This window comes from Dipteris shenzhenensis, chromosome 13 (assembly GCF_047967505.1).
Source record: "Dipteris shenzhenensis isolate YYH24624 ecotype China chromosome 13, Dip_SZ_1.0, whole genome shotgun sequence".
NCBI classification, from domain to species: Eukaryota; Viridiplantae; Streptophyta; class Polypodiopsida; order Gleicheniales; family Dipteridaceae; genus Dipteris; species Dipteris shenzhenensis.
In genome coordinates, this window is record NC_141608.1 from 1901526 (window position 1) to 1929485 (window position 27960).

Sequence of the window (27960 nt, forward strand, 5' to 3'; positions counted from 1 at the left end):
ATCAGTGTTTCCACAACATAGCTCCTCTTCTTTAGTTCCAGTTAATGTTCAGGGCATGAACCAAGGACTTCTGACTACCAGACATTTGTGAACATCCTTCGCTGCTATTTTTCTCAGAACTTCTCTTCATTGACTTACCCTCCAACAACATGATATACAAAATTAAATGGCCACCCCGGAGGGCTGCTCGTAGGGCAACATTTACCAATTGACATTCCCTGGGATTAAGGGTAACCTGCACAGATACACCCCCAACTGATTTCCAGTCAACTGATTTCCAGTCAACCCGATTGCCAGACATTTCTGGCACGCTTAAGGCCCAACTCAACAAAGGGTACCCCCTACAGTGTCACTGCTCTACTCCACCATTAAAATCTCTGGTTTGGATGTGATCTCAGGTCTGGCAAGTGCTTGGAAACATGCTGGTTCTTTTTTACAGTGGAAAGGTAGGCCAGGTTTGCGTGAAAGCATCCCCCAATTAACTCAACTCTATGATAGGGACACAGAACTTAATGCATGTGAGCATTCACATGATCTCATGCATTTTCTTAAGTAATGCATCACAAAGGCATTACTGTAGGAATCCACTAAACCCAACCAGCAACAATGCCCATGACCACAAAGACGTAAAGAAAATACTTATTCCCTTACTACTCCTTCCGTTCATAATGCTTACCTTGCTTTGATTAATAATGGCTCTAAATGTTTTAGTAATTAACAAAGATATACCTTTTCACTCAATAATTCACCACAAAACCGCACTTAAGCGTGCAACTACACCATACATATTAGAATGGACGCTAAGCAAGAATAGTGGATATACCCTTCTTAAAGTGAGAACAAAAGGTTCGCAGTTTCACATGTTTCCTAGAATCATGCAAGTATGGCAATAGTTTTGTTTCTACATTTGTTGTTCTAAATTTTTTAGGTATTCCTCGTCCAATTCAAGATTCCCCATATAGAAAAACTTTGTGGGCCACTCACTTGCAACGATTTTTAGCATCACAAGAGAGCAACTCAAACATGTTTAAAACTTCAAGAGTGTAAGGTTGACTTTTCCACCAAGTGAAATTTACAGGACGTTGCACACCGCTACCCAGTTGAAGGTCAATTATTGCAAACCATAGGTGCTTTGCTTCTTGGCTGCTCTTAAGAATATTCTCGAGTGGTGCACTTAAGGAAGTTCTAGAGTAACAACAACAGGAATACTCACACGCCAAAGACTGTTTCAAAACATGAAGGGATGAGGCATACTTACAAGCAACAAGTGCTTTTGCTTCTTAAAGAATTTTAGGTGTGGGACATGAAGAATACTCACATGCTATAATACTATGTTTTACATTTCTTTAACAAATAATATCATACTGAGCATAATCTTTGTATCCCTTGATACTTCATGCGATATTTACAATTATTTCTTGACCCCCAGTTTCTCTGTTTGTAATTTGGAACGCAACAGATTTAACAAACTCAGAAAAAGTTTCAAATAGTAATGTCACACTCCACAACGGAACTCAGGGTGTTTTACAGACACCATTCCACAAAAGAAAGCCTTGAGAAGAACAGTAGTTCAGATACCTGGTTAATGAGGAGCAGCCTTGGCTTGTAGTTGTGAAGATAAAATTAAAAACAAATGCAAACTTCTTTTATACCAAACCTGCATTATGCATGCCATAAAAAATGTAGAATGATACATTGACTCCTGAGCACTTACAACCTCTTTATTCACCTACCCTCCTTTGGAAATTTTACAATGATGGAATGTTGAGGTGCAGCACGTTAGCCTTATGTAATAAGGAAAAGAATAAATAAATTAATAATGGGATTTCAAGGTGTTTTTATGAGAAGGGATCTTTGGGTTTGAATTTCATTTTCCTTTCAGCATGATTGAGGTCGTGGACACGCGACTAATCTCAATTACTGTAGAGTTCTTGCTCTCACTGAGAGGTTGCCGCCAAGGCTCACCATCCATCTGCATGTAGGCTCGCTGTCTCTTATCAGCAACCAATTTCAATTGTAATGCACTGCCCTGCATATAGCCACACAATCGTGGATGATAAAAACTCAAGCATCCTATGTTGTAACAGTTGGGCCCAGAGAACATGCATATGTACTTCTGTATTCACAAATGTTTTGGGTACATTTGTGTCACACATTAATTACCAGAAAGAAGGGGGGGGAAAGGGAGGAAAGGGCAGGAGAGAGGATGGCTGGGAAGGAAATATTAAACCAGTTTCAAAAATGTTATGAGACTTTTCCAAGGAAAGGAGAGTGTTTTGTCATTTCAAATCCCTCAATGGGTGGAAATTTTTAAATGTTTCCTAATACAATGAGCAGTAACTGTCATTCCAGTAAAAAAGGTTACATCATATATATAAAGATAAAATCGCTGGCCAGGACTCAATAAAGCAAAGATATTGCAATTTGCAATAGGGCCAAAAATGTGATGTCGAGCCTCGCAATTTGCAAATTCAAATCATAAATACTCCTCCATATATCAAATATTTCAAACAACAAAAAAGTAATGTGAAGTTTGAATTGAACTTCTCGAGAGTCAAGAGAAGGTTAAATAGCCACTAAATAAAAAATCAAAATCGTAGATATGCCCGCTAGCTGAAAGCTATGGCTTGCAGGAGACTAGGGGCACATGCACATGCACATGCACACTTACACATCTATATTTAGATAGCCACCACAGTGTATTGGTAGCTTATAATGCTTAGTACTCGACCTAATGATGTGGAGGCAGTATGTGAGAAACACCAGTGATCAGTATGTCGTGAGAATGGTGTGGGTGATGGCGAAAAGGGTATGCACGCTAGTGATCTCTCCCTCTATGTAATCCAAGGTCCCTCGGTAGTGTCTACTCCTTAGATAGGTCCAAGGTCTGATGAGTCCGGTAGTGCGGGCCTGTGTCATGGTGCGTTTGGTTACAGCACTGGCAAGCTACACAAACACGCACATATGTATCTATCCCTCTTGGTAGGAAGTGTCTAGTCCTTAGATGAGAACGTCAAGTCTAAAGCTACGAAGTCTGACAAATCTGACAGTGCAGGCTTGTGTCATGATGCAGGGGTGGTCGGCGAGGTAGCGCGACACGACACACTCGACAGAGGACGGACTCACTGGGGACATCCCATCCATGTTCAAGACCCAGAGCAGGACCAACAGGGATTACTGTGGCCCTTGTCAGACGCAGAGCCATCATCAAGAGGCTACGACGAGCCACATCCACAAATAGCCACCAATGTTCTATCTCTGACCTCATGCCAGTACAGCCCAACTTACTACCGGGCCCATAATCATCTCCCCTTTTGGGGCCTCCACTCAGGTATCTGATGTATCTGATCAGACTTGGCATTGCATCTGATTTGATATGATCATGATGATAAAGTTGTTATGACTATGTAGTATCGGTCTTCCAAAAACTTGAATCAACTTCTTTCTTTCTCTTTCATAGAGGCCCTTGACAAACGATATCATGTCCTCTCATGATGCTTTCCTCTTTTGAATGTAGTGCCATGTAACTTCCGAAAAAACTTCTTGGAATTTTGTTTTACCTCCTTGAAACTTTCGAGCTGCTTGTTTTTAAGAAATTTTCTCTTTTTGTTCCTTACCACTTGTTTGTATCCCTAAAAGACACCTGAAAACTCAAAAGCATCAAGGCTATCAGCTGGCTGTCCTAAAATGACAGCAAATATCTACAAATTTCCAACCCAAATCAAAGGGCAAATGCAGATCTTACCCAAATATGACTGTGGCAGGCAATGTTCACTGCAAAAACAGCAAATATCGCAAAAGCCCCAAATTTAATGAGGGCAAATGGGCCAAAAAGATGGCAATTGCAAAAAAGCCCCAAATTTTGCTGAGATCTTTTTTTTTTTTACAAATGTGACCCAATGTATGAAAATCTGACCCAATGTCTGATAATCTGACCCAATGTATAGCCTCAAGGCTTTAAACTACAAAAGTAGAATTTACTGTCCCAAACACCAATTGAAATTGAGCTCCCAACACAAAAGCCCCAATTTCTTGTCTTAATATCTTGCAAATCTAACGATAATATACCAAAAAACCCCAAATGTCTTGCAAAATGAAAAAGCCCCAAATTTTGAGAAAGTCCAGTATACAGCTTTCACACGTGCCAAACCTGTACGGGGATCCCGGAACAAGTATGGTGCGAGTACAACGTACGGCGTAGGTACTGAGTGCAGTGTACGGAAGTAAGTACGTGGCTGTAGGGATGCAAGTATGCTGTACGAAAAAGTATGGAATCCAATGTACGGATGCATGTACGGGATAAGTACGGAGCACATTGTGCAATTGTACGGAAAGGGTACCACACAGTACGATGTACGGGCAGTGCAAGTACTAAATGCAATACGAAACATGCACTAGACCTTCCGTACGCTTGTACGGAGAGATGTACGGTGCAGTACGGAGCGTAGTACAGAGCCGGCACATTACAGTCGTCTTGTGTGCAGGCAAAGTACGGTCTGTACGACGGCGAAGGGTGACTCAGGTACTGGTTGTTCCGTATGGCAAGTTTTCCTGAGTGCACGCTTGTTTGTACGTGGGTCCGTACAATCGTACGGACTGTACGGATGGAGGAGCAAGTAGGCTCAAGGGAGCTCGTGCAAGTCAAGGAGCAGGGAACGAGTCAAAACGCAGCTCTGATACCACTGTAGGATCGATAAGCAAAAGAGTCGATAGATACAACCGTCACGTCAACTGAGTTGTAATAGAAAAGGAAAGGTACAAAGTACTTGTACCTAGACCCTAGGACTAAGTGTCCTAGGTGTCACATAGGACTAAGTGTCCTAAGTATTCCTACTGGTCATGAATATATGCCATCTAGGATTGTCACCCTTCTTGGCCTGGTTTCCATTCCCACCACTAAGTTCAGTCCTAGATGAATGCATCTCTGTTGTGTGCTTCATAGACATGTCCTGTAAGTTGAAGAGTTCAAATTTTGATTGCCCTTTGAAAACTATGTCCCAAATTTTGCAAGTGTCAATACATGGCAACAATAATTATGGCGTGTTGTACACTGCACGAGGACATCCTTACCTTGCTGGTCAACATCTGCATCTTGTTTTCTATCATAAATGTTCTCAACATTGCTTTGCTCATCATCTATCTTTTCAACCATTAGGCCTACTTCATTGTCACTCTTATGTAGGCTTCTGCCATCATGTGGGCTGCCTAAAACCCTTTTGCATGTGCAGTTGTAACCGCCTGAATCTTGTCCTGCATACAGAGGCAACTTCCATGGCTTTCAAGCATGACTTGGCTGTGTACTGGGGAGAGGCATAGCATGGCTGGGCTGCATAGCTCCTCTAGGAATCATAGCTCCAAGAGACTCTTTGGGTGGATCAATATCCTTCCCATTCCCATCTTTTTGGTGCATAGGAGGAAGCATGGGCTGCTTTCCCGTCATACCCTCGGGTGCTCCTGAAATGAGAGCATTTGGTTCTTGCTGTTCATAGCTATTTACGCTGCTATTTTCATTAGAACACTCCTCCCCACAATATCCTTTAGTATTTGCAGCTGCAATCACTTGACAAATACCATAGTTTTGTCCTGCATCCAAAGGAATCATCCATGTCTCTAAAGCATTGTTAGGCTGCATGTCAAGGAGTAGAATAACATTGCTGGACTGCATTACAAGCATTGGCCTGACTGCATTCTCCCCAGATGTTGGGTGTCTACTTTTATAGGCTTGCATAGCCTTTGGCATCATAGCTCCAACGACTGGCTGCTCTATGGCATTTGTGTCGCGACAGTTAGCATAGGACATCGTTGTCGAATCAAACAGCTGAATATGTAAGGTACAACCACGATCATATATATCCCGACCTTGCAAGCTGTTTCGGCTTGCAATGTGACACATAGTGTAGTTCAGCTTGCAGACCACTTAAAATCCGATGCATGACAATCTTCTGAATAAGCCCAAAAGGAGAAAATACTCGATGCAACACATCCAATGTAATGGGGTACAACAAATTGTGGATGGTAATCAAGAGGATTCCATTAGGCTGTGAATCTCCCATGCATTGAAGCTGCCCCAAGTTTTTTGCATGTTGGCCAAAGTCCTGCATAAGCTTCCCAAAACTAGAGGCATGTTGCCCCTTGTTCCATCCATAGGCATGTGGCTGTCCCATAGTATGTAACAAAGCTTTGTTGCTGTCCCACTGTGCCAAATGCTTGGTCCGCGTGGAAGCTATCAACCTGCGTGCTCGGCTTGCTGCAGCGGATGTCAATCCCACCCAGCTCAAGCCCACTGAATCGACCAGCCAGATTTCGGCAGAAGACTTCAGCACCCCAATCTCGAAAGAAAGATCGATGAAGAAGCTGCAAAATGTGGCCCAAATAAGCCCGAACAGGGCTGGGAAAGGCCCCGAAATGGCAGTGAGAAAGAGGCTGGATAAAAGGTTTTTTTTTTTGGAGGGGGGGGTTAGTTTGGGGGGAGGGGTGTCCCTAAGTCACCTAGGACACTTAGGACTCCTAACCTAAAGACTGGTAAGACAGTTAGGACATTATACGAGAGGGTTTCCAACAAAGTTCAGACGCAGTGGATGGACAGATGAGATAATGATCACCATCGGGGTCCGACAAGGCTGCCCACTTTCTCCGACCTTGTTTGGCCTTTATATATACCTAGATGAATCCAGGAACATTCCCAAACTCATCCTCTAAAAACACAACATAATGCACTTTCAATCTCACGAGAGTCGCTCATAAGATTGAAAACCATAAGCTCCATCACGCATAGCAGGGACTAGCTACTATGACATCCCCACTGACGTCATCAACGCCCAACAGTGGGTGTAGACCATAGTATAAAAATATGCTCTCACACATACAAATTCACACACCCACACATACTTGAGCATCCATTTATACAAAGTCTTCGTACTAAGTTTCTGTCAGCACTCCGGAGGTGAAGGGCAACTCAGCCATGATGAAGGCTAGCACTAAAGGAGAAGGCTAATCAAAAAGTAGTCCAAATCTCTTCATTCAAGCTACAACTGCTTGTGAAGTCTAAACAATTTCATTTTAGTCTCTCCCAAATGAGCATCTAAATCTAAATCTAGCTGATAGGGCAACGCACCATTTAAAATAGAAAGAATTATCGCAATACCAGCAAGCCGCAACTTGGACGAAAACTTCACAACGTGAAATTTACATGTCTGCTAAAACGGCAGAAGCATATACCTAGATGAATCCAGGAACATTCCCAAACTCATCCTCTAAAAACACAACATAATGCAGTCTCAATATCACAAGAGTCACTCATAAGATTGAAAACCATAAACTCCATCACGCATAGCAGGGACTAGCTACTATGACATCCCCACTGACGTCATCAGCGCCCAACAGTGGGTGTAGACCATAGTATAAAAGTATGCTCTCACACATACAAATCCACACACCCACACATACTTGAGCATCCATTTATACAAAGTCTTCGTGCTGAGTTTCTGTCAACACTCCGGAGGTGAAGAGCAAACTCAGCCATGACGAAGGCTAGCACTAAAGGAGAAGGCTAATCAAAAAGTAGTCCAAATCTCTTCATTCAAGCTACAACTGCTTGTGAAGTCTAAATGATTTCATTTTAGTCTCTCCCAAACGAGCATCTAAATCTAAATCTAGCTGATAGGGCAACGCACCATTTAAAATAGAAAGAATTATCGCAATACCAGCAGGCTGCAACTTGGACGAAAACTTCACAACGTGAAATTTGCATGTCCGCTAATACGGCAGAAGCATATACCTAGATAGATAAGTTCGAGCCTTTTATGGGAACCGTATGTAGACAAGTTCGAGTCTTTTATGGGGACCGTAGGGGGAGTTGGATGCTCTCTTGCCGGCTCCTTACTCCATATTCTATTATATGTTAATGACATGGTGCTCTTATCTTCATCCGCGAAGGGGCTCCAAAGACATCTAGATGCACTACTGGCCTTTTGTGAGTCCCATGATTTGAAGATTTGAAGGATCTTCAACACCTCCCGGGCAGCTATGCACAAAGAGCACTTTACTATTAACAAATCATTGGTTGAGAATATCTTATCATACACATACCTGGGGGTTCTATTCTCTGGCCCTATCTTCACGATGAGACCTGCGATGGAGGCCCGTTTGAGCAGAGGGTATGCCTCTCTTGCCCGATTGGAGAGACTGTGCTTCCACTCACACTTTCCGGACCCACAAACCAAGGTTCTCCTCTTCGACTCCTTGGTTCGACCTGCAGACATGTATGGCAGCCCTTGCTAGGGGCCAGAAGTCTCCGATACAGAGTGGACTCGAGTGAAGTGATTACAAGTTCTCTTGCTATCACGGATGATCCGCAACAAGCCTTCGGTTCCCCATCAGATCATTCAGGCTGAGTTTGGGGCATCTCTAGATGTGGCATTCCAAACTATCACTTAACTATACCGCATGCGAGACTATGATTCCTGTACTATAGGGCAACGCAGATTCCTTGGTTGGCATTGTCCTCTTCTATGGCATTAGCAGTGAGGGCGATCAAAGATGTTAGTATGCACACACATGCAAATGGTTCGAGAGACTGAGTTTCCCCATGGACAAGCTGCCACTCTTCCAGTATAGCATTGATGCCGCATTTGTCCCGTTCCAGGCCAATGAGTTCAACCAGATCATCAAAGAGGATCTTTTACAACTACACACATTCAAGACCTGATTGGCATCGAGAGAGCTCCTTGTGCAGCTCAGCTTCTATAGGGATCACTGCTTACGCATCTTCGAGAAGGGTTTCATTGACCCGCCAAGGTACACTCAGATCCACCTACCACACTCGCTTAGGATTGCCATTGGGCAGTTCCATGTTTCATCACACCGACTCCGTATCCAGAGTGGACAAGCGAAGGGGATACCTAGAAAGAGTCGTATCTGCATACTGTGTGACCAACATGAGATCGAGTCAAAGCAGCACTTTGCCTTCCGATGCCCTGTCTACTACGAGATCCGTGGGCGATACCTCTGTCTCTCAGAGATGGCTTCGGGCCCCTTTCTAAACTTCTCTCATACCCAAACCAGAGGTGCATCGTCGCTTTCATTCATGAGGCGGTTCGACATAAAGAGCGTCTCATTAGATCACAGAGACAAGGAAAGAGGGCCTTATCAGGACTCATCTCAAAATGTGATCACAGAGTTTTCCACACAGAGCACACTACCCCCTTGATCATGGATAGCAAGCAAATCAAAGACCTCGAGACCGAGACACAACACATTCGACAAAGGACAGACGCACAAATCACATTAGCTAACATCTCATCTATGTTCAGACCTGCGGTACGAGCCAACAGGGGTCACTGTGGCGCTTGTTAGGCGTAAAGCCGTCGCAAGGAGATCACGATAGACTACACTTCCAGTCTCCAAACAGCGATCTATCACACGCTTTATGCCTGCACAGTCTAGCCTGTCACCGGGCCTTTTGACGTCTCATGCCGTCTGTGTGATGTATTGTATTGAGTTAGGCTATATCTACTAATTATACAAGATTCTTCATATAACATGTTCTTGTTATTGCCTGGACAGCAATCATAACTCCAAAGAAACATGGTCAAAATCTTGCAAAAGCATGAGACTAAGGGGCTGGAATAGAAAAAGGTGGTCCCAAGTGGTCCCATGCATATTTCTATCCTATTCCCATCCCACCATGTGCTAACAAAAAAAGAACTAGGGATGGGTTTAGGAGGAAGAGGACACATGGCATCATTTCATGTGTTTAAGAGGTGGGGACCTTGTGGGGACAAGGACACATGTCATCCTTCCATGTTTTTGAATCCCTAAAAAAGGGGAACCCATTCTGGCTTCCAGGGTCTAGAGGCCATGGTCCAAGATGGGAGAAAAAGTAGCTACTCCCATTCTAAATCCATCCTAGACCACTTGGTGTAGGATGGGAGTAATGATGACAAAAAATATTCCCATCCTAAACCCATGCTAGCCCCATCCATGTGCTAAGGCCCTAAGTTACGTTCATAAGTAGTACAAAGTGGAAATGCAACATTTGCCATGAGGATTAGTCAAGGTCAGGCACAAGAATGCATAAGCACTTCTTAGGTGATTCTCAAAGACAAATTGGAAAAGGTGAAGGATCAAGAGTACCTGGTAGCCCACGTTTTAAATTGCCCCCAAGTCCTAGGTGATTGACCTTGGCCATCTTGTGGTGGTCGGCATCTGAAATAGAGCCTAAGTCCCTAACACTGACAAACTGACCTAGGTGCAGACGTACAACTATAGGAAAGCACAAGGAGTGCATGAAGGTGCTCAGCCTTGAGCAGCTACTGAATCCTACACGGAGACACGTGGCAGAACAAGGAGAGTTTACCTCAGAGGGTGCAGCGAACACCTCCATTTTTTGGTACAGTACCTTGGTAACTGTTTTGTGAAGGTGTCTGTACAGTTTGCTGGCAGTTTTTGTACTTAATATCTACCATGATATATATATTCTGTTTTGGCTCTACATCAAGTTCTTCTCCAGATCTGAGCTGTCCTCTGTGTAAAGTGCCTAGTGTTGAGTTGTATTGCATACATGTATCTTGCGTTCTCAGGGTAATACTTCCGTTGCGTAGGACTTGGCATTTAGCCAGTAACCTCCCCCTTTTTTTCTAAATAGAAGAAGAAGAAGAATATATTATCGTCCTCTGAAGACCAAAAATCGGCCTATGGGACCGGAAACAATACAGAGCAAGTGGTTGTCATCCAGAGATAGTCTTCCTCGCAACTTGAAGCGATCGGAGACCAGTTTATTATATATAACTATATAAATCCGCCCACGTTCACTCTAAACACAACAAATAGTACAGTTTTAACCTCACGATAGTCACCCACATGGTTGAAAATCATCAACTGCATCACACACAGCAGGGATGGCTATTATGGCATCCCACCCAAGTCATCACCGGCCCATGATGGGTGTAGATATAGTATAAATCAATTTATTCAATTTTTAAAAATATGAAATTAAGTCAGTCATGCACAAGAACTAGCTCCTATGACATCCCCATCCACACGGATGCCTTCATGCTGTATGGTAGTTGCCCACTAAGCCTTGGAAAACCTCTGCCTGAGTGTGTCCGTGAGTTTGGATGACATGAAAGAGGCAAGAAAGTAAGACAAAGAACTTTGGCCCATGTATAGAAATTAGGCCTGGGAATTGCAGCATTCTTAGATCTACACATCTTTTAGTGCATTAGCTTACATCCATTGTTTGCTAAGTTGGAACCGCCATAAAATAGCAAGTAAGGCAAATCAAAGGACCAGAGCACCACCTGAGCAAGTCGCTTGGCACAGTGAAGTTTCAGCATGACAAGCGATGCATGCCAGCCATCAAACAGACCAAAAATTTCCAGCAGCCCATCATTTGCCTTCGGTTCTACAAAGCCTTTCTGCAAATACATCAGAGCAAATTCAGATACAAAAGAACGATTGGCAAAGAGAACAAGGGTCAAAAGAACATTGCTCAGAGCAAAAATGATCGAGAAGCAAAACCAAATATGATGTGACATTGAAAATATGAAGAAAAGAAGCTTGCAAAACTGTGCATGTGGGTACAAGGTACCAATCCCAAAAGAAACAAACTCTCTCTCTCTCTCTCTCTCTCTCTCTCTCTCTCTCTCTCTCATTTTCAGATCAGCTGTGAAGTGTAACGGGTGACAACTGGAGGAGGGAGGCTATGCACAGATCCTCTATGACAACTCAATGAGCGTTAGGAGTGTGTGCTCCTTGTCTTTACATGGAGTGATTGCTAAGCAGGGAGCTTACCTAGATCCTTTTGTGCACTGCTTGTCCTTTCTCCTAAACCTCACCCATCTGCCCCTCTTTGCTTCCCCTCCTCGTCCACACTCTCCCTTACTCCTTCCTTGTCCTCTCCTTTCACTTGCCTCCTTCCATGCCTTTGACAGCCCATTTTGTGGGCTGTCAAACCTTTTCTTTCATCATCTAAGCCATTGCTCCCACTAAAGGCCCTGTAGCTGCACCTAGGAACGCGGATCCAACCCCCCACTCTCCTTCCACCCCATTGCACCTTCCAAGGCCCATTGGGCCTTGTTCTCCTCCTTGGACTGAGGACTCTCAATGCCCTCATCCTTGGAATCTGTGGAGTCTCTCATGCATCTGGGAATCTAGAAAAGTCTGCCTCGCACCAAGGGTTGCAACCACCAACCACAAAGATGAATTGCTCCCAAGTGCTAATGAAGGCCTCGCCGAGAAGGAGGCTCCACCCTGCTTGTCGTCCTTGAACTCTAGATGGTTTGAGTCTCCTCCAACAAGCAACAAGTCCACATCCAAGAGGCTCTCAAAAAGCCCTCTCCAGAAAGGAGGCCACTGCTGCCAGCAAGTGCGTGCATACACATTCACGATTCCAATCCTGTAGTCTCTCATCATTACAAGTGGCTGTACTATCCCGAGCATCTGGAGTAGCCAGCCTAGATGCATTCCATCCGTCCTCCAATGAGCTCTCCCTAGCAGGCCAGAGTTTGGGCTAGTGAAATACGATCACCCCCGCTCATGCCCACTGCTGGGGACCAAATCTATGGACCTCTCCCCGTGAAGAGACAGCGCTGTCATCTAATGTCCAAGGCTGAGAACATATGCTCCTAGATCAAAAGAATGTCAACTGATTGACCCACCAAAGCCCGCTGCAACAAATCAGCTATTGCTTGCAGCTGCTGACATTTCGCGATCATGTAGAACATGTACATCCCAACTCACCAACGTGGACACTCATGGAGAGAACAGGGTGGGCGTTAGGGAAGGGGGGAGGGGGGCAGGAGGGGCAGCAAAAGAAGCCCTTCCTATGTGTGCAAGCCTGTGTGCTGATCATGCATTTCTATAGCTTTGGTGTGGGTTTAGACATTGTCTATATCCATGCGACGGTGCGCCAAAGGCATAACTGGCCCAATACCCACCTTCAAGGTCCACTGCATCAGAAAGAGGTCGCCACTCCTAACCTACTAGCACACTGATTCAGCTGCTAGTACACAATTAATAGGTGACCACTGGGCTTAGGGGTGGTCTAGCATCTTTTACTCGCTAGTGTGCTGCAGATGATACATCCAGGCAGGGCAGTGTCTCCCTATTCTAGCTTTCATCTTCTTTAGCATCCACACTTGTGCTACTTGGGTGCATAACATGCACCCCCACACATACACAGAATGCTTTAGAGACAGGATCTTAACACTAGAAAAAAATTTAATGATAAGGTTATCAAGATTTGACAGAGCCACACAAAAATTTGTGACCGTATGTATGCAAAAAACTGCTTATGAGTGAGGCCATCTTAAGCCATTATCCAGACCCACCTTCACATTATAATCGTCATCAGGGTGGCCCCATGGATTTCGTCCACTTGCATAACTTTGAAGGTTTAGTATGATGACTGCCCGCACACTGCACAATTTACCTTCAAATTAAGCATACAACAGGCGTGAAAGAAGGATAGAAAAGAACCAATTACATAAATTCAAACTTATTATCTGTATTCCAAGACATGATAGAAGAAGTTGAAGCGAACTTTGGTGGTATATCAACTGGCTCCCAATCACTGTTCAGAGTTTTTTTCACACGAAGACGCATAACATTGCGTAAACCCCTGTCAACAAGTTGTGTTATCATGATTAACACAGGCCAATGCATAATCTGCTTCATTCTCGGAGTGACATCAGAAGGGCCATATGCAAATTCAGAAAATGAGCAGCATGATCACAATATATATAATGTATTATACAGCAGTTTCCACCAGCATACAAATGAGCATACCACGGACTTCCGCCAGCCTTAATAATGATAAACACAGTTGACAGAGAGAAGTCTGCTATTGTGAGGATACAAACTATAAATCAACTTATAATTGAACTCATTCACTTCACCAGCAACAGATCAAGATATTGAAGGAAAAAAGATCACCTTGCACGTGGGTTCGCTGAACAAGGTGTGCAAAACCACCCTTGCACACAGCTACAGCCAGAATAGATCAACTGCAACAAAAAACATGAGGTGCTTTAAAAAATGTAAGAGGATAAGCTTTGCTCACTATGCATTTGAGTGCAAAGCCCTAAGCAAGGGATCACAAAGGTAGTGCCTAAAACAAGAAAAGTATGCAAGGAGCACAATGCTGAAGGTTGAGCAGATAAAAAAGCATACGATTGAGCAATCAGATTAAAGTATATCTGCAGATAAATCACCATATCCAGCACAGAAAGTGATCCATTACTTTATTTGAAATGGGACCCCGTGCAATCTGGGGTGCTTTCTCACGCAAATGATGAAATCCATAAGCCACCTGTGCATCCATTCCTGCAAAGAGATGTAGACATGGATGCCTATAGAGCAAAGGATTGAAATAATTTTTAAAAAATCAAGGACTGAAGCATACCCGAAAGGATCAACTTTCTACATTTATGTAGACATCTATGTACGAGTTACCACGATCCTTACAGCAACTTGTCAAACCAATTCACATTCAAAAGGGACAGAAGCAAAACCAAAAGGATCAACTTTCTAAATTTGAGAGCTCTCAAATCGTCCAAACCAGTTTCATTCAGAATACACTGAAACACGCAAGTATATTCACATTCCTCAACCACAAATAATGCCAAAAACATAGTGGAAAAACATAGAACCATAAGTTTGCATCCCGGGATTAAGCACCAAAAGAAACATACATGACCACGAGAGACTAAGTGGTTTCACGATGAATCATGAAAGAGCTCTGTCCAAACTGGTGTTTTAATCAGGCTGTACAAATGACACCCTTCTGACTTCCACTATTATGCTTGCAAGGCCAGATATCATGGGTAGTAAACACCCTTATTTATCACATTTTTCCAATGAAACAATGACCATTAAAATATGACTGGCCAATCTCTGAAGTTAAATTGTCATTTTGCATGATCTCAGGCCACATACAAAAGTAAATCACATCATACAGAAACATAACTTCATCAAAGAAGCACTTATGAGGATTCGCATTACATCACAAGTTATATAGCTCATTGTGAGATGTGCTCACTCGTGATAATTCAACCCTAAACTAAGGCACCCAAAAGCTAAAATGGTCAATCCAACCTCCAACAACAAAATAATTTCATGGAGCAAATTGCCGCATAACAACTATCCACATAAATACTGAATTAGCATGTTAAAGTCATATGATATACCATCAACCAACCATAAACAGCTAGATTACAAAGTGAATCCTTGCAAAAAATCATAGTAACACGCAATCAGCTACAGAGTCTAGTCCACTCCACTTTAAATATTATAACACTGCATACCACTAAAGGGAAACATAAATACAATATTTACAAGGGAGAAGCAATTTGAAGCATACCAATGCTAAAATAGTTATAGAAAACTCCTTCAAATGATGTGTCATTATCATCATTTTGAGAATCGCTATCCTGTAACATAAATAATAAACAAATCAAAAACAGGATTAGCAACTTATCCCAATGGCAAATGAACAAGACTAACTATTAGTAGTTGCACAAAATATTTTGTTAAATTTTAGATGTGGATTCAATAAAACCACACAGCAATTTTTTACCAGCACGGTTTCAACCACAAGATGCCGGCCAACTTGCTTAAATCCTGATTATTCAAAAGTTCAGTGAAACATGGTTGAGTAGGCTGTTTCCTCTAGATGCATATACCTAGATGAATCCAGGAACATTCCCAAACTCATCCTCTAAAAACACAACATAGTGCAGTTACAATCTCATGATAGTCACTCATAAGGTTGAAAACCTAAACTCCATCACGCATAGTAGGGACTAGCTACTATGACATCCCCACTGACGTCATCAGCGCCCAACAATGGGTGTAGACCATAGTATAAAAATATGCTCTCACACATACAAATCCACACCTACACACAAACTTGAGCATCCATTTATACAAAGTCTTTGTACTGAGTTTCTGTCAGCACTCCGAAGGTGAAAGGCAGACTCAGCCATGACGAAGGCTATCACTAAAGGAGAAGGCTAATCAAAAAGTAGTCCAAATTCTCTTCATTCAAGTTACAACTGCTTGTTTCCTCTAAATGCATAGCTCTTTATTGATTTGCCGATAGTAGGAACAGAGATGGTGGAATGAATTAAATACCCTTTTCTCCAATAATTGTTTAACCTTTAAGCAACAGATGTGCACTTGCATTCCAATTCGCATTCATTCATTCTTCTTTGTTTCTTACAAATGAGCAAAGTACATGAGGGTTTGTGAGCACACCATGTCATCCTGCTTCAACAAACATGTATCCACTTGCTTGGTAATATTTCTTTTTGTTTTTCAATAGTATGCTTATTAAGAAATGAAATGTTTTCCTACTGTTCAATTACGGTCAATGGAGACTAGGTCTAGCATTTGAGGATGGACCCCCTTGCTTGGGGTTATGGGCATTAGCGACCCACAAGAGTGATGGCCTCTCTTTGAGAGGGACATCTGAAAACCACACCCACCTGAGTACCCAAACATGGGTTCCAATCAAATGCACAGATTGCATACTAACCTAGGAACCATTCCAGAGAATATTCCTTGAGCTTTGGGTGTGGGCCTGGTAGCATGCCAAGAGTAATGGAGATACAAGATAAGACGACAAACAAATGAGCTTAGTATGGCTCAATTATGACCTTAGAGTACGTCAGTAGATAGTCCAAGCTGTTAGGAACCTGTGGGTGCGATCAGAATTGAATTCTGACAACTTTGAAATTTTAGGATTTTTCGGAGTGACACGTGGCAGAGTGCGACATGGACTTTGAGCTGGCAAGTCAGTCCACCTGTCCCACACATGTGGTAGCATGCATGGCAAATGGTAGGGCATGCAGGCCAAGTGTCTGGCCCCAAATCTGGTAGATTTGGGATAGGTTGTGGGCTGTCCTCTTTGGAACTGCAGCCCACCAAAAACCTGGGACAAGTGTCCACCTTCCACTCTGGGGGGCTGAGCCTATAAAAGAAGGCCTCTCCCTTTCATTCCCTACATGAAAAAATTCGTCACTTTTCTTCTCCCTCCTTTTGGTTGATGCAGCAGAACCTCTCCAGCTCCTTGGGTGCAGGCAGCTTCTCCCCAGGCCATTCTCTCACCGCAGCAACACTTTCTCTCTCTACAGCAGCACACTCTCTCTCTACAGTTCCAATCCCTCCTCTCCAAAAATCTAGAGAGAGAAAGATTGCAGCAGGAGAGAGAAAACTGCTCCAAGCTAGGAGAAGGAGAGAGGATGCTGCTGCTATTCCAGAAGAGCTGAGAGGGGGCACTGCAGAATTCCTCTCTGCTGTTCCAGCCGCTTCCTCTTGCAGAAATCTGCCTTTCTCTGCGCCTCTGGAACAGCAACAGCACCTCTCTTACATCCCCTCCCTTGGGATCAGCATTGGCACTCTCTCTCTACAGCTATCACTCTATAAAGGTTTTCTCTCTCTAGCCTACCGGCTGTTTTCCTGAGCTGTTCTCATTCTAGTCCCATTTCCACACTCTCCTCACCAAGGGAGCTTCAGAGGCATCAAGGACTTCATCTACAAAAGGGTCAAGTCACGAAGGGAGTCTGTATTGTCAAGTTTATCTCATTTACAGCACTATTTCATGTTGTTTCTAGTGCTTGCCTCTAATGTTGGATGTAAGTGGTGATTGTTGCAGGCTTCTTCCTTGTGGATTGGGCAAGCCAAGAGTTGAAACCTGAGCTTGGAGTCCTCCTTTATGTTGTCTACCTTGTACATATGCTCTTGAGTCTTGTATCTAGGTCTGAGTTCATTAGTTTGGAAGGTGCATTGCACCTTGGTCTTGTATCTCCATTTTCAAGAATAAAGTGAGCCTGGATAAGCGGGGGGGCGGGGGGGGGGGGGGCCGTCTTGGCCCCTCAATCATATTGCAATTTCCAATGATGTCACTTTGTGTTTAAGCTGTATAAGTCTTAATTCCAGCTTAATTGCAATCTCTTAAGTTCAAGTATATGTGTTTGGCAACTTGCAATCATTTCATTCAAACGCCTCTGCAAAATCCGTTGTCTGAATTGATAGAAAGCACCAAGTAGTTTACACACCGAGTCCATCTCTCACTAAGCGAATGCTTCCATTAGGCAATCTAAAAATAGGCATATTGCTTCCATAGAGCCCAGAGCACAAACAAAATGAAAGCACGTCTGAGCGAATGCAATTTACATGTTAGCAGCACAGGATTCATAGCTAACACTGGGACCCATGTATAGTGCATCACAAATATACATAGAATGTGACTATCCCAACCAACTCCCCTGCAAGTGTGAATGTCTCAAGCTGAAGATGACCATCGTTGGTGTTGAAGATCATGACCTTGGTTTCCCCAAGTTGACCTTCATGTTTTGACAGATTTCTGCAAGGGGAAGGGGTTGGAACAGTAGAGACAGAAAATCTGCAGTAGAGAGAGAAAGACTGCAGCAGGAGAGAGAAAGGGGCTGTGGCTGCTCTAGGCTAGAAGGAGAGAGGATGCTGCTGCTGTTCTAGAAGAGCTGAGAGGGGGCAGATTTCTGGAGAGGTGGGGCTGGAACTGGAGAGAGAGAGTGTGCTGCTGTAGAGAGAGAAAGTGCTGCTGAGGTGAGAGAATGGCCTGGGGAGAAGCTGGCTGCACCCAAGGAGTTGGAGAGGTTCTGCTGCATCAATCAAAAGGAGGGAGAAGAAAAGTTATGAATTTTTCATGTAGGGAATGAAGGGGAGAGGCCTTCTTTTATAGGCTCAGCCCCCCCCCCCCCAGGCTTAGAGTGGAAGGTGGACACTGGTCCCAGATTTTTGGTGGGCTACAGTCCCAAAGAGGACAGCCCACAACCTGCCCCAAATCTAACAGATTTGGGGCCAGACACTTGGCCTGCATGCCCTGCCACTTGCCATGCATGCTGCCACATGTGTGGGACAGGTGGACTGACCTGCCAGCTCAGATTCCATGTGGCAGTCTGCCACGTGTCACTCCCAAAAACCCTAAAATTTTAAAGTTATCAAAATTCAATTCTGATCGCACCCACGGGTTCCTAACAGCTTGGACTATCTATTGACGTACTCTAAGGTCATAATTGAGCCATACTGAGCTCATTTGTTTGTCGTCTTATCTTGTATCTCCATTACTGTTGGCATGCTGCCAGGCCCACACCCAAAGCTCAGGGAGCATTCTCTTGAATGGTTCCTAGGTCAGTATGCAATCTGTGCATTTGATTGGTTCCATGTTTGGATACTCCGGTGGGGTGTGGTTTCCAGATGTCCCTCTCAAAGAGAAGCCATCACTCTCGTGGGTCACTAATGCCCATAACCCCAAGCAAGGGGGTCCACCTTCAAATGCTAGACCTAGTCCCCATTGACCGTAACTGAACAGTAGGAAAACATTTCATTTCTTAATAAGCATACTATTGAAAAACAAAAAGAAATAGTACCAAGCAAGTGGATACATGTTGTTGAAGCAGGATGACATTCCCTTCGGTTGTCCTCAACTGAAATGCTTCGTCATAAGCATCCAGGATTTCAGGACACTCCTGAAATGTAGCTCTGTCCACCCATTATGCATCGGTGGATGAGAGCCCTCTGAACTTCAAAAGGTACATCTTGCGAGTCGTGCCTCGACGTCCTGTAGTGAAGTTATGCAGAATAATTTGCTCTGGGAGGATCAACAAGATCTCAGTGTCCTCTACTTCAAGTGCATCGTCTAGTGTGGGCTCTTGAGGTGGTTCCCCAATGAAGGGTTTCACCAAGCTTACGTGGAAGACATCGTGGATCTTCCAATGCTCTGGAAGTCTCAATCGGACTGAGACATCATTTATTACCTGCAACACCTGAAAAGGACCATAAGATCGAAAGGATAGCTTGAAGTAGATGCGCTTTTTGCCCACTTTGGTTTTTAACCGGGCTTTCTCAAATTTCAATAAGACCCATTCACCAAGCTTACGTGGAAGACATCGTGGATCTTCCAATGCTCTGGAAGTCTCAATCGGACTGAGACATCATTTATTACCTGCAACACCTGAAAAGGACCATAATATCGAAAGGATAGCTTGAAGTAGATGCGCTTTTTGCCCACTTTGGTTTTTAACCGGGCTTTCTCAAATTTCAATAAGACCCATTGGCCTTCTTTCACTGCAAACACCCTCCGTCTTTTATTTGCAGCTGCTCTTTGTTTCTCCTATGCCTTTTGAATGGCTGCTCGAACCGTGGCATAAGCAGAGTCATTATTCTCCATGAATTGATCAGCGGCAAAGATTTTCTCTTTTGTTTGCATGAGTGGAGTTGGTAAAGATCTACCATATACAATTTCGAAAGGAGCTTTTCCAGTGGAGGAAACTCCACAAGAGGAAGGAATTTCTCCCAAAAGGTTTGCTAGTCATGCACATAAAATTTCAGCAAATCCAAGAGTGTACTATTCGTAACTTCAGTTTGGCCATCCGTTTGAGGATGAAAAGCTGAGGAGAAACTTAGAAGAGTTCCAAGGTTCTCAAACAAAGCCTGCCAGAAGTTACTAGTGAACTTTGAGTCTCTATCTGATACTATAGACTTGGGCATGCCGAGAATTACATCTGATCCTTGAAGTGGTGCCACCATGAAGGGTAGATGATCCAAGTACCCCTGGATGTGTACCCGAAGCTTGCCGATGATGGGGTACACCTTCTCTTCTTGGTTCTTGAAGGCTGCAGTTGCCTCCAAGGCTTCTCCTTCATCCTCTGGGGCTATCTCCAAGTTCTGTGCCATCTCATGAGAAATAAAGTTGTGAGTAGCTCCACTATCGAACAAAAACAAAGCGAATTGATCCTTTACCTGACCCCATGTTTTCAACAAACTATGGGTGTCGTTTACAGCTCCCTTTTCTGGAGGTGCTTCCACCTTGTTAACTACCAAAACTGCTTTTTGGGGGCTGCTTCTTTGTTGCTGCTGTTTTTGGCAGCTTGAGGGCATTCGTAGAAGTTGTGGCCTCACTCACCACACTTGAAACACCGCTCTTCGAAGTAATACTTTTGCTTCTGTTGTGGAGACAATGAGCTGAAAGTGCGGGCTGCTTTCTTCGAAGGAGGCTGGCTGGCTGACTTTTGCTCTTTTGGTGCGTCCTTTGCTGTCTCCTTACCCTTTTGTTCTTTGGAAGAGGTTCCCTGGGACTTCCGCTTGTTGCTACTGCCGTTCCGCTTGTTGGAGAAAGACTGTTTTTTCTCCACCTTCAAGGCGATGTTGATGGTGTCTTCGAGAGAAGTAGGAGTGGCAATGTCCACCTCATGCTGAATGACATACCGAAGGCCAGCAAAGAACTTCCTTTGCTGCTCTTTTCTATCCTTCCTACTAAATGCTTGAACTTTTAACAAAGTATCCCAAAAACAATCAACATACTCACTGACTTTCTCTACTTGGCGTTGGCAGAGGATGTCCCACTGCACCATTGTATCTCTCTTAAACTCCTTAGGCAGGAAGTGCCTCATCAAGTTCTTCTTGAAGCGCTTCCAGGTGTGGGCTTGCTGTCCAGTGTTGACCATAGCTGTCCACCAGAGTGAAGCACGGTCTTGCATGTGCAGGACGGCAAACCGGATCTTCGCCTTGTCTTCGTACTCGTCCCCCTCAAAGAAATACTCGAGGTCTCAGATCCAGGCCAGCAAGACCTCGAGCTTGTCCTCTCCCTTGTACTTGGTAAACTTGAAGAGCTTATCTCCAAGAGGTACCTTATGCTTTGCATACCTTCGTCTCCGTGGATGTCTCGAAGGAGATAGACTCCGATGACGCCGTCTACCTCGAGGAGGGGAAGAAGACGATGATCTTCCCTCCTTGTTGGAGTTGTTGTCCGCACGGCCTCTTCCTTGGGATTGAGGCCCTACGTCATGAGTTTCTGCTTGGTTGCTTTCTAGCACTTGAACCTGTTGAGCGATGTTTGACAAGAGAGCACTCAACTTATGCAGGTTAGAAGGAGGGTCAGGTCCATTGGCTGCCATGATGACAAGATGACTCAATGAAGGAGAGACTCAACAAGAGAAAGCACAGAGTACAAGACCACTGCCTAAGCTCTGATACCAATGTAAACTACTCGGTGCTTTCTATCAATTCAGACAACAGATTTTGCAGAGGCGTTTAAATGAAATGATTGCGAGTTGCCAAACACATATACTTGAGCTTAAGAGATTGCAATTAAGGAATTAAGACTTATACAGATTAAACACAAAGTGACATCATTGGAAATATGATTGAGGGGCCAAGACGGGGGCCCCCCCCTTATCCAGGCTCACTTTATTCTTGAAAATGGAGATACAAGACCAAGGTGCAATGCACCTTCTAAACTGATGAACTCAGTGAAAGCCCAAGACCTAGATACAAGACTCAAGAGCATATGTACAAGGTAGACAACAAAAAGGAGGACTCCAAGCTCAGGTTTCAACTCTTGGCTTGCCCAATCCACAAGGAAGAAGCCTGCAACAATCACCACTTACATCCAACATTAGAGGCAAGCACTAGTTTCTAGAAAGATAGTAGAAACAACATGAAATAGTGCTGTAAAAGAGATAAACTTAACAATACAGGCTCCCTTCGTGACTTGACCCTTTTGTAGATGAAGTCCTTGATGCCTCTGAAGCTACCTTGGGTGAGGAGAGTGTGAAAATGGGGCTGGAATGAAAACAGCTTAGAGAAAAAACAGCCTGTAGGCTAGAGAGAGAAAGCCTTTATGAAGTGATAGCTATAGAGAGAGAGTGCCAATGCTGATCCCAAGGGAGGGGATGTAAGAGAGGAGCTGCTGCTGTTCCAGAGGTGCAGAGAAAGGCAGATTTCTGCAAGGGGAAGGGGTTGGAACAGTAGAGATAGAAAATCTGCAGTAGAGAGAGAAAGACTGCAGCAGGAGAGAGAAAGGGGCTCTGGCTGCTCCAGGCTAGGAGAAGGAGAGAGGATGCTGCTGCTCTTCCAGAAGAGCTGAGAGGGGGCAGATTTCTGGAGAGGTGGGGCTGGAACTGTAGAGAGAGAGTGTGCTGCTGTAGAGAGAGAAAGTGCTGCTGAGGTGAGAGAATGGCCTGGGGAGAAGCTGGCTGCACCCAAGGAGCTGGAGAGGTTCTGCTGCATCAATCAAAAGGAGGGAGAAGAAAAGTTACAAATTGTTCATGTAGGGAATGAAGGGGAGAGGCCTTCTTTTATAGGCTCAGCCCCCCTCCCCCCCCCCAGGCTTAGAGTGGAAGGTGGACACTTGTCCCAGACAGTCCCAAAGAGGACAGCCCACAACCTGCCCCAACTCTACCAAATTTGGGGCCAAACACTTGGCCTGCATGCCCTGCCACTTGCCATGCATGCTGCCACATGAGTGGGACAGGTGGACTGACCTGCCAACTCAGATTCCATGTGGCAGTCTGCCACGTGTCACTCCCAAAAACTCTAAAATTTCAAAGTTGTCAGAATTAATTCTGATCGCATCCACAGGTTCGCAACAGCTTGGACTGTCTATTGACGTACTCTAAGGTCATAATTGAGCCATACTGAGCTCATTTGTTTGTCGTCTTATCTTGTATCTCCATTACTCTTGGCATGCTGCCAGGCCCACACCCAAAGCTCAGGCAACATTCTCTTGAATGGTTCCTAGGTCAGTATGCAATCTGTGCATTTGATTGGTCCCATGTTTGGGTACTCACGTGGGGTGTGGTTTCCAGATGTCCCTCTCAAAGAGAGGCCATCACTCTTGTGGGTCACTAATGCCCATAACCCCAAGCAAGGGGGTCCACCTTCAAATGCTAGACCTAGTCCCCATTGACCGTAACTGAACAGTAGGAAAACATTTCATTTCTTAATAAGCATACTATTGAAAAACACAAAGAAATAGTACCAAGCAAGTGGATACGTGTTGTTGAAGCAGGATGACAGCAAGGGCCCAGCCAATATAAAGGCAGGTCGCTGCCTCATGGCAACCTCTTTTGCTGCTCCACTAGGCCTCATCCAGCCCTATACTTCTCCGTACAGCTGCGTGCCACCTGTCCCGGGTTGGCACACCCTCCGTACTGCTCCATACAATTGCGCGCCACCTGTCCCGAGTCTGTACACCCTCCGTACTGCTTCGTACAGTTGCGCCACCTGTCTCGGGTCTCCTCTAGGTGTGCTGCCCTCATGACAGCCCTGATGCTGTCCATGTGGCAGCCCCTTCCTCTCTTTTCCTGTGGGGTACTGCCCTAGGTCTCTCTCCCCAATGCTCTCCTCATATGGGGGCTTACAGATGGGGAGGTGACCATTCCAACAGCCTCTCCCTCCCTCCTCTCCCTCCTCGCCTTCTTGCCCTCCTTCCTCCGCCTTCCGCTCTCCTTGCCCTCCCTCTTCCACTTCTGTCCTTGCCCCCTCCTTCACCCAGCCTCGTCTCCGTCTCCCCCTCTGACACTCTTCTTCCTCACCCTTCCTTTTTCTTCTTCCTCCCAGCAATGGGAGCACTTGTGCTTGTGAAGGCGAAAGAAAAACCGTGGTGGTGGTGACCCTTGGTCTGGCCAGAGGGGCTCTATAGCAGCACCCTCGAATCCCACAGCCGTCAAGGTTCTACTTTCCCTAGCTGACAAGCAACGGGTACAGCAGGCAGTTCAGTCCCTCGATGACAAGGCACTTGTGGGGAGAATTGTGGACCTCACGCCTACACGGAGACACGTGCGAGAGTGGATCCAAGCGAGCTTGGCATTAGAGGGAGACCACATCCAAGAGGTCACCATCTGAGCCCTCGGGATCATGACACGTATGCAGAGTCTTCATAGAGACCACATGGGGGATGGTGGCTTGGTTGACAGAGGGAGGACACGCGTTTCAGATTGATGAGATCTCCCCAGCCTTACCGGATAAAGGGTCAAAGCATCCGGAGGATTGCACTCCACAAGGCAGTCCCCCCTGACAGCAGCCTAGCTCCTCCTCCTACTAGGGAGGACAGTGTTTGGAAGGTGGTAGCCAGCATCACGGCTTGGAACATTTAGGTGGCTCGTTGCAGTCTTGTGATGGGTGAGCACCCGGTTCCACCCTCGGCTACCCTAGTTGCCATCTAGCAGGATATCATTTACACTCTACGGTCCACCTAGGAGCGTGGAACTCCAGGCTCCAGGACGACTATCGAGAAGCGTGCTCATTTTTGCAAGGCTTGGCCTGCAAGTGTTTTCTACATCTTCACTCCACGAGGGATTCATTGGCTGTATAGTCCCCCCACTTGGCTGTTAGCCCTAGTTCCAAAGATCCCCTAGGCAGAGTGAGCTGGGTCTCTCTCTAACAAGCCGTTTTCTTTCTTTCAGCCTTTTCCGGTTTTTTCCATACTCAGTACCTTCAGGGCTGTTGTCTTGTATGAAATCTTTCAAGCATTAATAGAAGGTTCCTTTCTTTGAAAAAAAAAATTTTGAGCCTACATCAATGGTAACGATACTAATGTGATAACATAATCATTTACACACAACATAAACAAAAACCAAATAACAATGTGATCTAATGTTAACAAGATTTCTCTCAGAAAGCTTGGAGCTTGCATTGCAACGCAGTAAACGCAGGTCACACATATTAACACACGTCCACTGTACGATTCATATTTTAAACAGACCAACATGCTAAGTCTCTATCACCTCTCTCGAGGCACTGGTTTTAATGTATATGGTTACAAAGAGATTCAAAAAGGGGCACCAAGACTGTAACAACCCCAAGCTTCTAAGACAAGAATACCTCAACAAACAGAGGTATATGATGTTGTGGATGAAGAGCATGTGGAACAACCACTTCCAACTTTGAACTTGTCCTCACCATTACTTGCCAACTGCATAATCGGATGCAGTGTAATCAATACACTCCAAAGTTGAGAAAGCCTGACGATGCCAAAAACCTGTTGATAAGACTAGGAGGCGTGATATTTTGGCCAATACCTGTCAAGTTCACATGTTTGACTTCTTGCAGCTTTGAGAATGTATTTCTTCACTGGTCTCCGCCAGGCAAATGGAAAGGAGCCTCCCTACACATAGAAATCCAACAAAAGCCACAAAGTATCATTTTACATGCTTGTTATAACGTAACCTGAGGTATCAAACTAGGCTCTCAGCTGTTTTAGATCATGAAAACAAGAATAAGCGTCCACTTCATCATCTGTTGGATTGGAAACCTTGAAGCCCAGGGTGGAAGATGCAAACCTACCCACCCAAAACTGCGAGCGAGGTCATTGCCAGTGCCAAGTGGAATAATTCCAACTGGGGGAACAGGTAGGCGTTGCTCTACGTGTAACTCTGCCAGGCTTCCAAGCACCCAACCCACTGTTCCATCTCCTCCTGCAACCTATACAACCCGGAGAACGTCATTATGTGAATATCCTGCAAATGCAACTATGTCACAATGATGGAACTAATAGAAATAGGACATAATGTGCTGATACTTGCAATTATGCTTAAGTTTTTGCGCGTTTCCTCGGCGCAGCGATCACCACTTTCACCGAGCCTTTCCAAACAGCGCAATCCATAGCGGACAAAGTTCTTGGGTGGAGTAGTCGCAAGATCAAACACCTGATTTAGAGCAGTACAAGGAATGTTGGCAGCCAAGTATACGAGCCAGCTAGTTAAGTGCGTGATTAGAAGTGGCGCGTGTCTTCCTTTCAGATTCCATTTTGGTTAAGCAAATTGCATTACGCGCAAAAGTCTAGATCGCAAACGTCTGGAATACAATTAAAGGGGGTAGATGTTATGCAGTGCGGAACAAAGAAGAATATGTACGTTTTAAGGGATGGTCTTTGTTTATTCATGAAGACAATGAAATAACACGGAGGAACGAGCTCGAGAGGGGGTAGTCCTGGAGCTATAAACAGCTACATTTTGATGAACAAGCGTGCATCACAAATTCAGTCAAAAAAGTGATCGACAGACCTGCTCCTTGCTGAGAAAATGGTTCAGGAGGGAACGGAGAGCTGGACCCTGGCGTCCTCCACTCTTGGAGTTTATCATGACGATGAGAGGATGTCGAGGTGCTTTCTCCCATTCCGATGCACCGATCGGTGCCAAAATTTCCGTTAGTTCGGATATTACGGCAGTCGCCATAGCTTCCCTGAGGTACTTCGGGATGACACAATGACGTCTGAACTCATCATCGCTACTGTTCATGGATAAATCCGTTTGGCCGGAAGGCAAGACGGGGGAAGAGGTCTCGGGCTCTGCACGCTCCTCTTTGGAGTTGGTGAAGAAAACTCCAGGGCGGGAGCTACGGTGAAGGGAAGGGGAGGGGGGGGGGAGATGGTGGTGGTGTTCTGAGTCGGAGGAAGGAGATCCATGGGAGGGAGGAGGAGAATCATGGAGGTCGGGGGGAGGCATGGCGAGACTGAGAGGCAATGCGAGAAAGAGCAGCAGAAGAGAGAGAAATAGTAATAGAAATAGAGCAGAGCAAAAACGAAATCGAGTCGGTAGCCCAACTAAAGCCGGCATTGAATACAAGCATCTCAGCATATTCCATGGAAAAAATTTAAGACGTTCAACACCGTTTTCACACGCCCCTTAGTTTGGTCATGGCCTTGCCCTCTTCCTTTTCACCCCTCTTCTTTTCTCCACGCGTAATTAATAGAAATTTCCCATTTTGAGGAACATACTCATTGAAAATGTATATATGTATGGGGGGATATGGGGGGACATACTCATTGGGTGCTCTCTCTCTCTCTCTCTATATATATATATATGTATGTATGTATGTATGTATGTAGGGTGTTACTCAAAATTCTCTCTCTCTCTCTCTCTATATATATATATATGGTGTTACTCAAAATTGTCTCTAAATAACTATTAAAAGCAAAGTTCCTACTCAAAATTGTCCATCCTATGTGGAAGGTAGTTCGCTCTATGATCCAATCACTAATATTTTAGCACAAGTTTTTCAAGTTGTAGGCCCACATTTCAAGAATTTTGAAACATTCATGATTGCTCTTATGATGCCTTGTATGAGGAGATGTTAAAGTGAACGCACATGCTAACCACAAGTGTGGATGGCTACTGTCACATCAATGGGGGAGGC

General features: G+C 44.7%; 1 protein-coding gene across 1 annotated transcript; it reads right to left on the reverse strand.

Annotated features, from left to right (window-relative positions):
• Positions 1 to 1583: 1583 nt before the first annotated feature.
• On the reverse strand, positions 1584 to 27312 carry LOC147894914 (diacylglycerol kinase 4-like). Its single transcript, XM_087383510.1, has 12 exons — positions 26829 to 27312; positions 26349 to 26471; positions 26110 to 26247; positions 25845 to 25930; positions 25648 to 25738; positions 15362 to 15431; positions 14243 to 14325; positions 13936 to 14006; positions 13544 to 13621; positions 13332 to 13419; positions 11301 to 11417; positions 1584 to 2029 (listed from the first exon to the last, which is right to left on the reverse strand). Exons 1-12 carry the CDS (start codon positions 27267 to 27269, stop codon positions 1868 to 1870), a joined length of 1548 nt encoding a protein of 515 aa, XP_087239636.1. The 5' UTR covers positions 27270 to 27312; the 3' UTR covers positions 1584 to 1867.
• Positions 27313 to 27960: the final 648 nt, after the last annotated feature.

What these genes read in the sequence shown, in the direction of transcription:
- LOC147894914 (XM_087383510.1), bottom strand. Translation starts at nt 27,269, where the DNA reads ATGCCTCCCCCCGACCTCCATGATTCTCCTCCTCCCTCCCATGGATCT. An exon ending in GCAAAAACTTAAGCATAATT is followed by an intron (nt 26,248 to 26,348) that starts GCAAGTATCAGC and finishes CGGGTTGTATAG; the next exon opens with GTTGCAGGAGGAGATGGAAC. An exon ending in ATATACCTCTGTTTGTTGAG is followed by an intron (nt 15,432 to 25,647) that starts GTATTCTTGTCT and finishes TTTATGTTACAG; the next exon opens with GATAGCGATTCTCAAAATGA.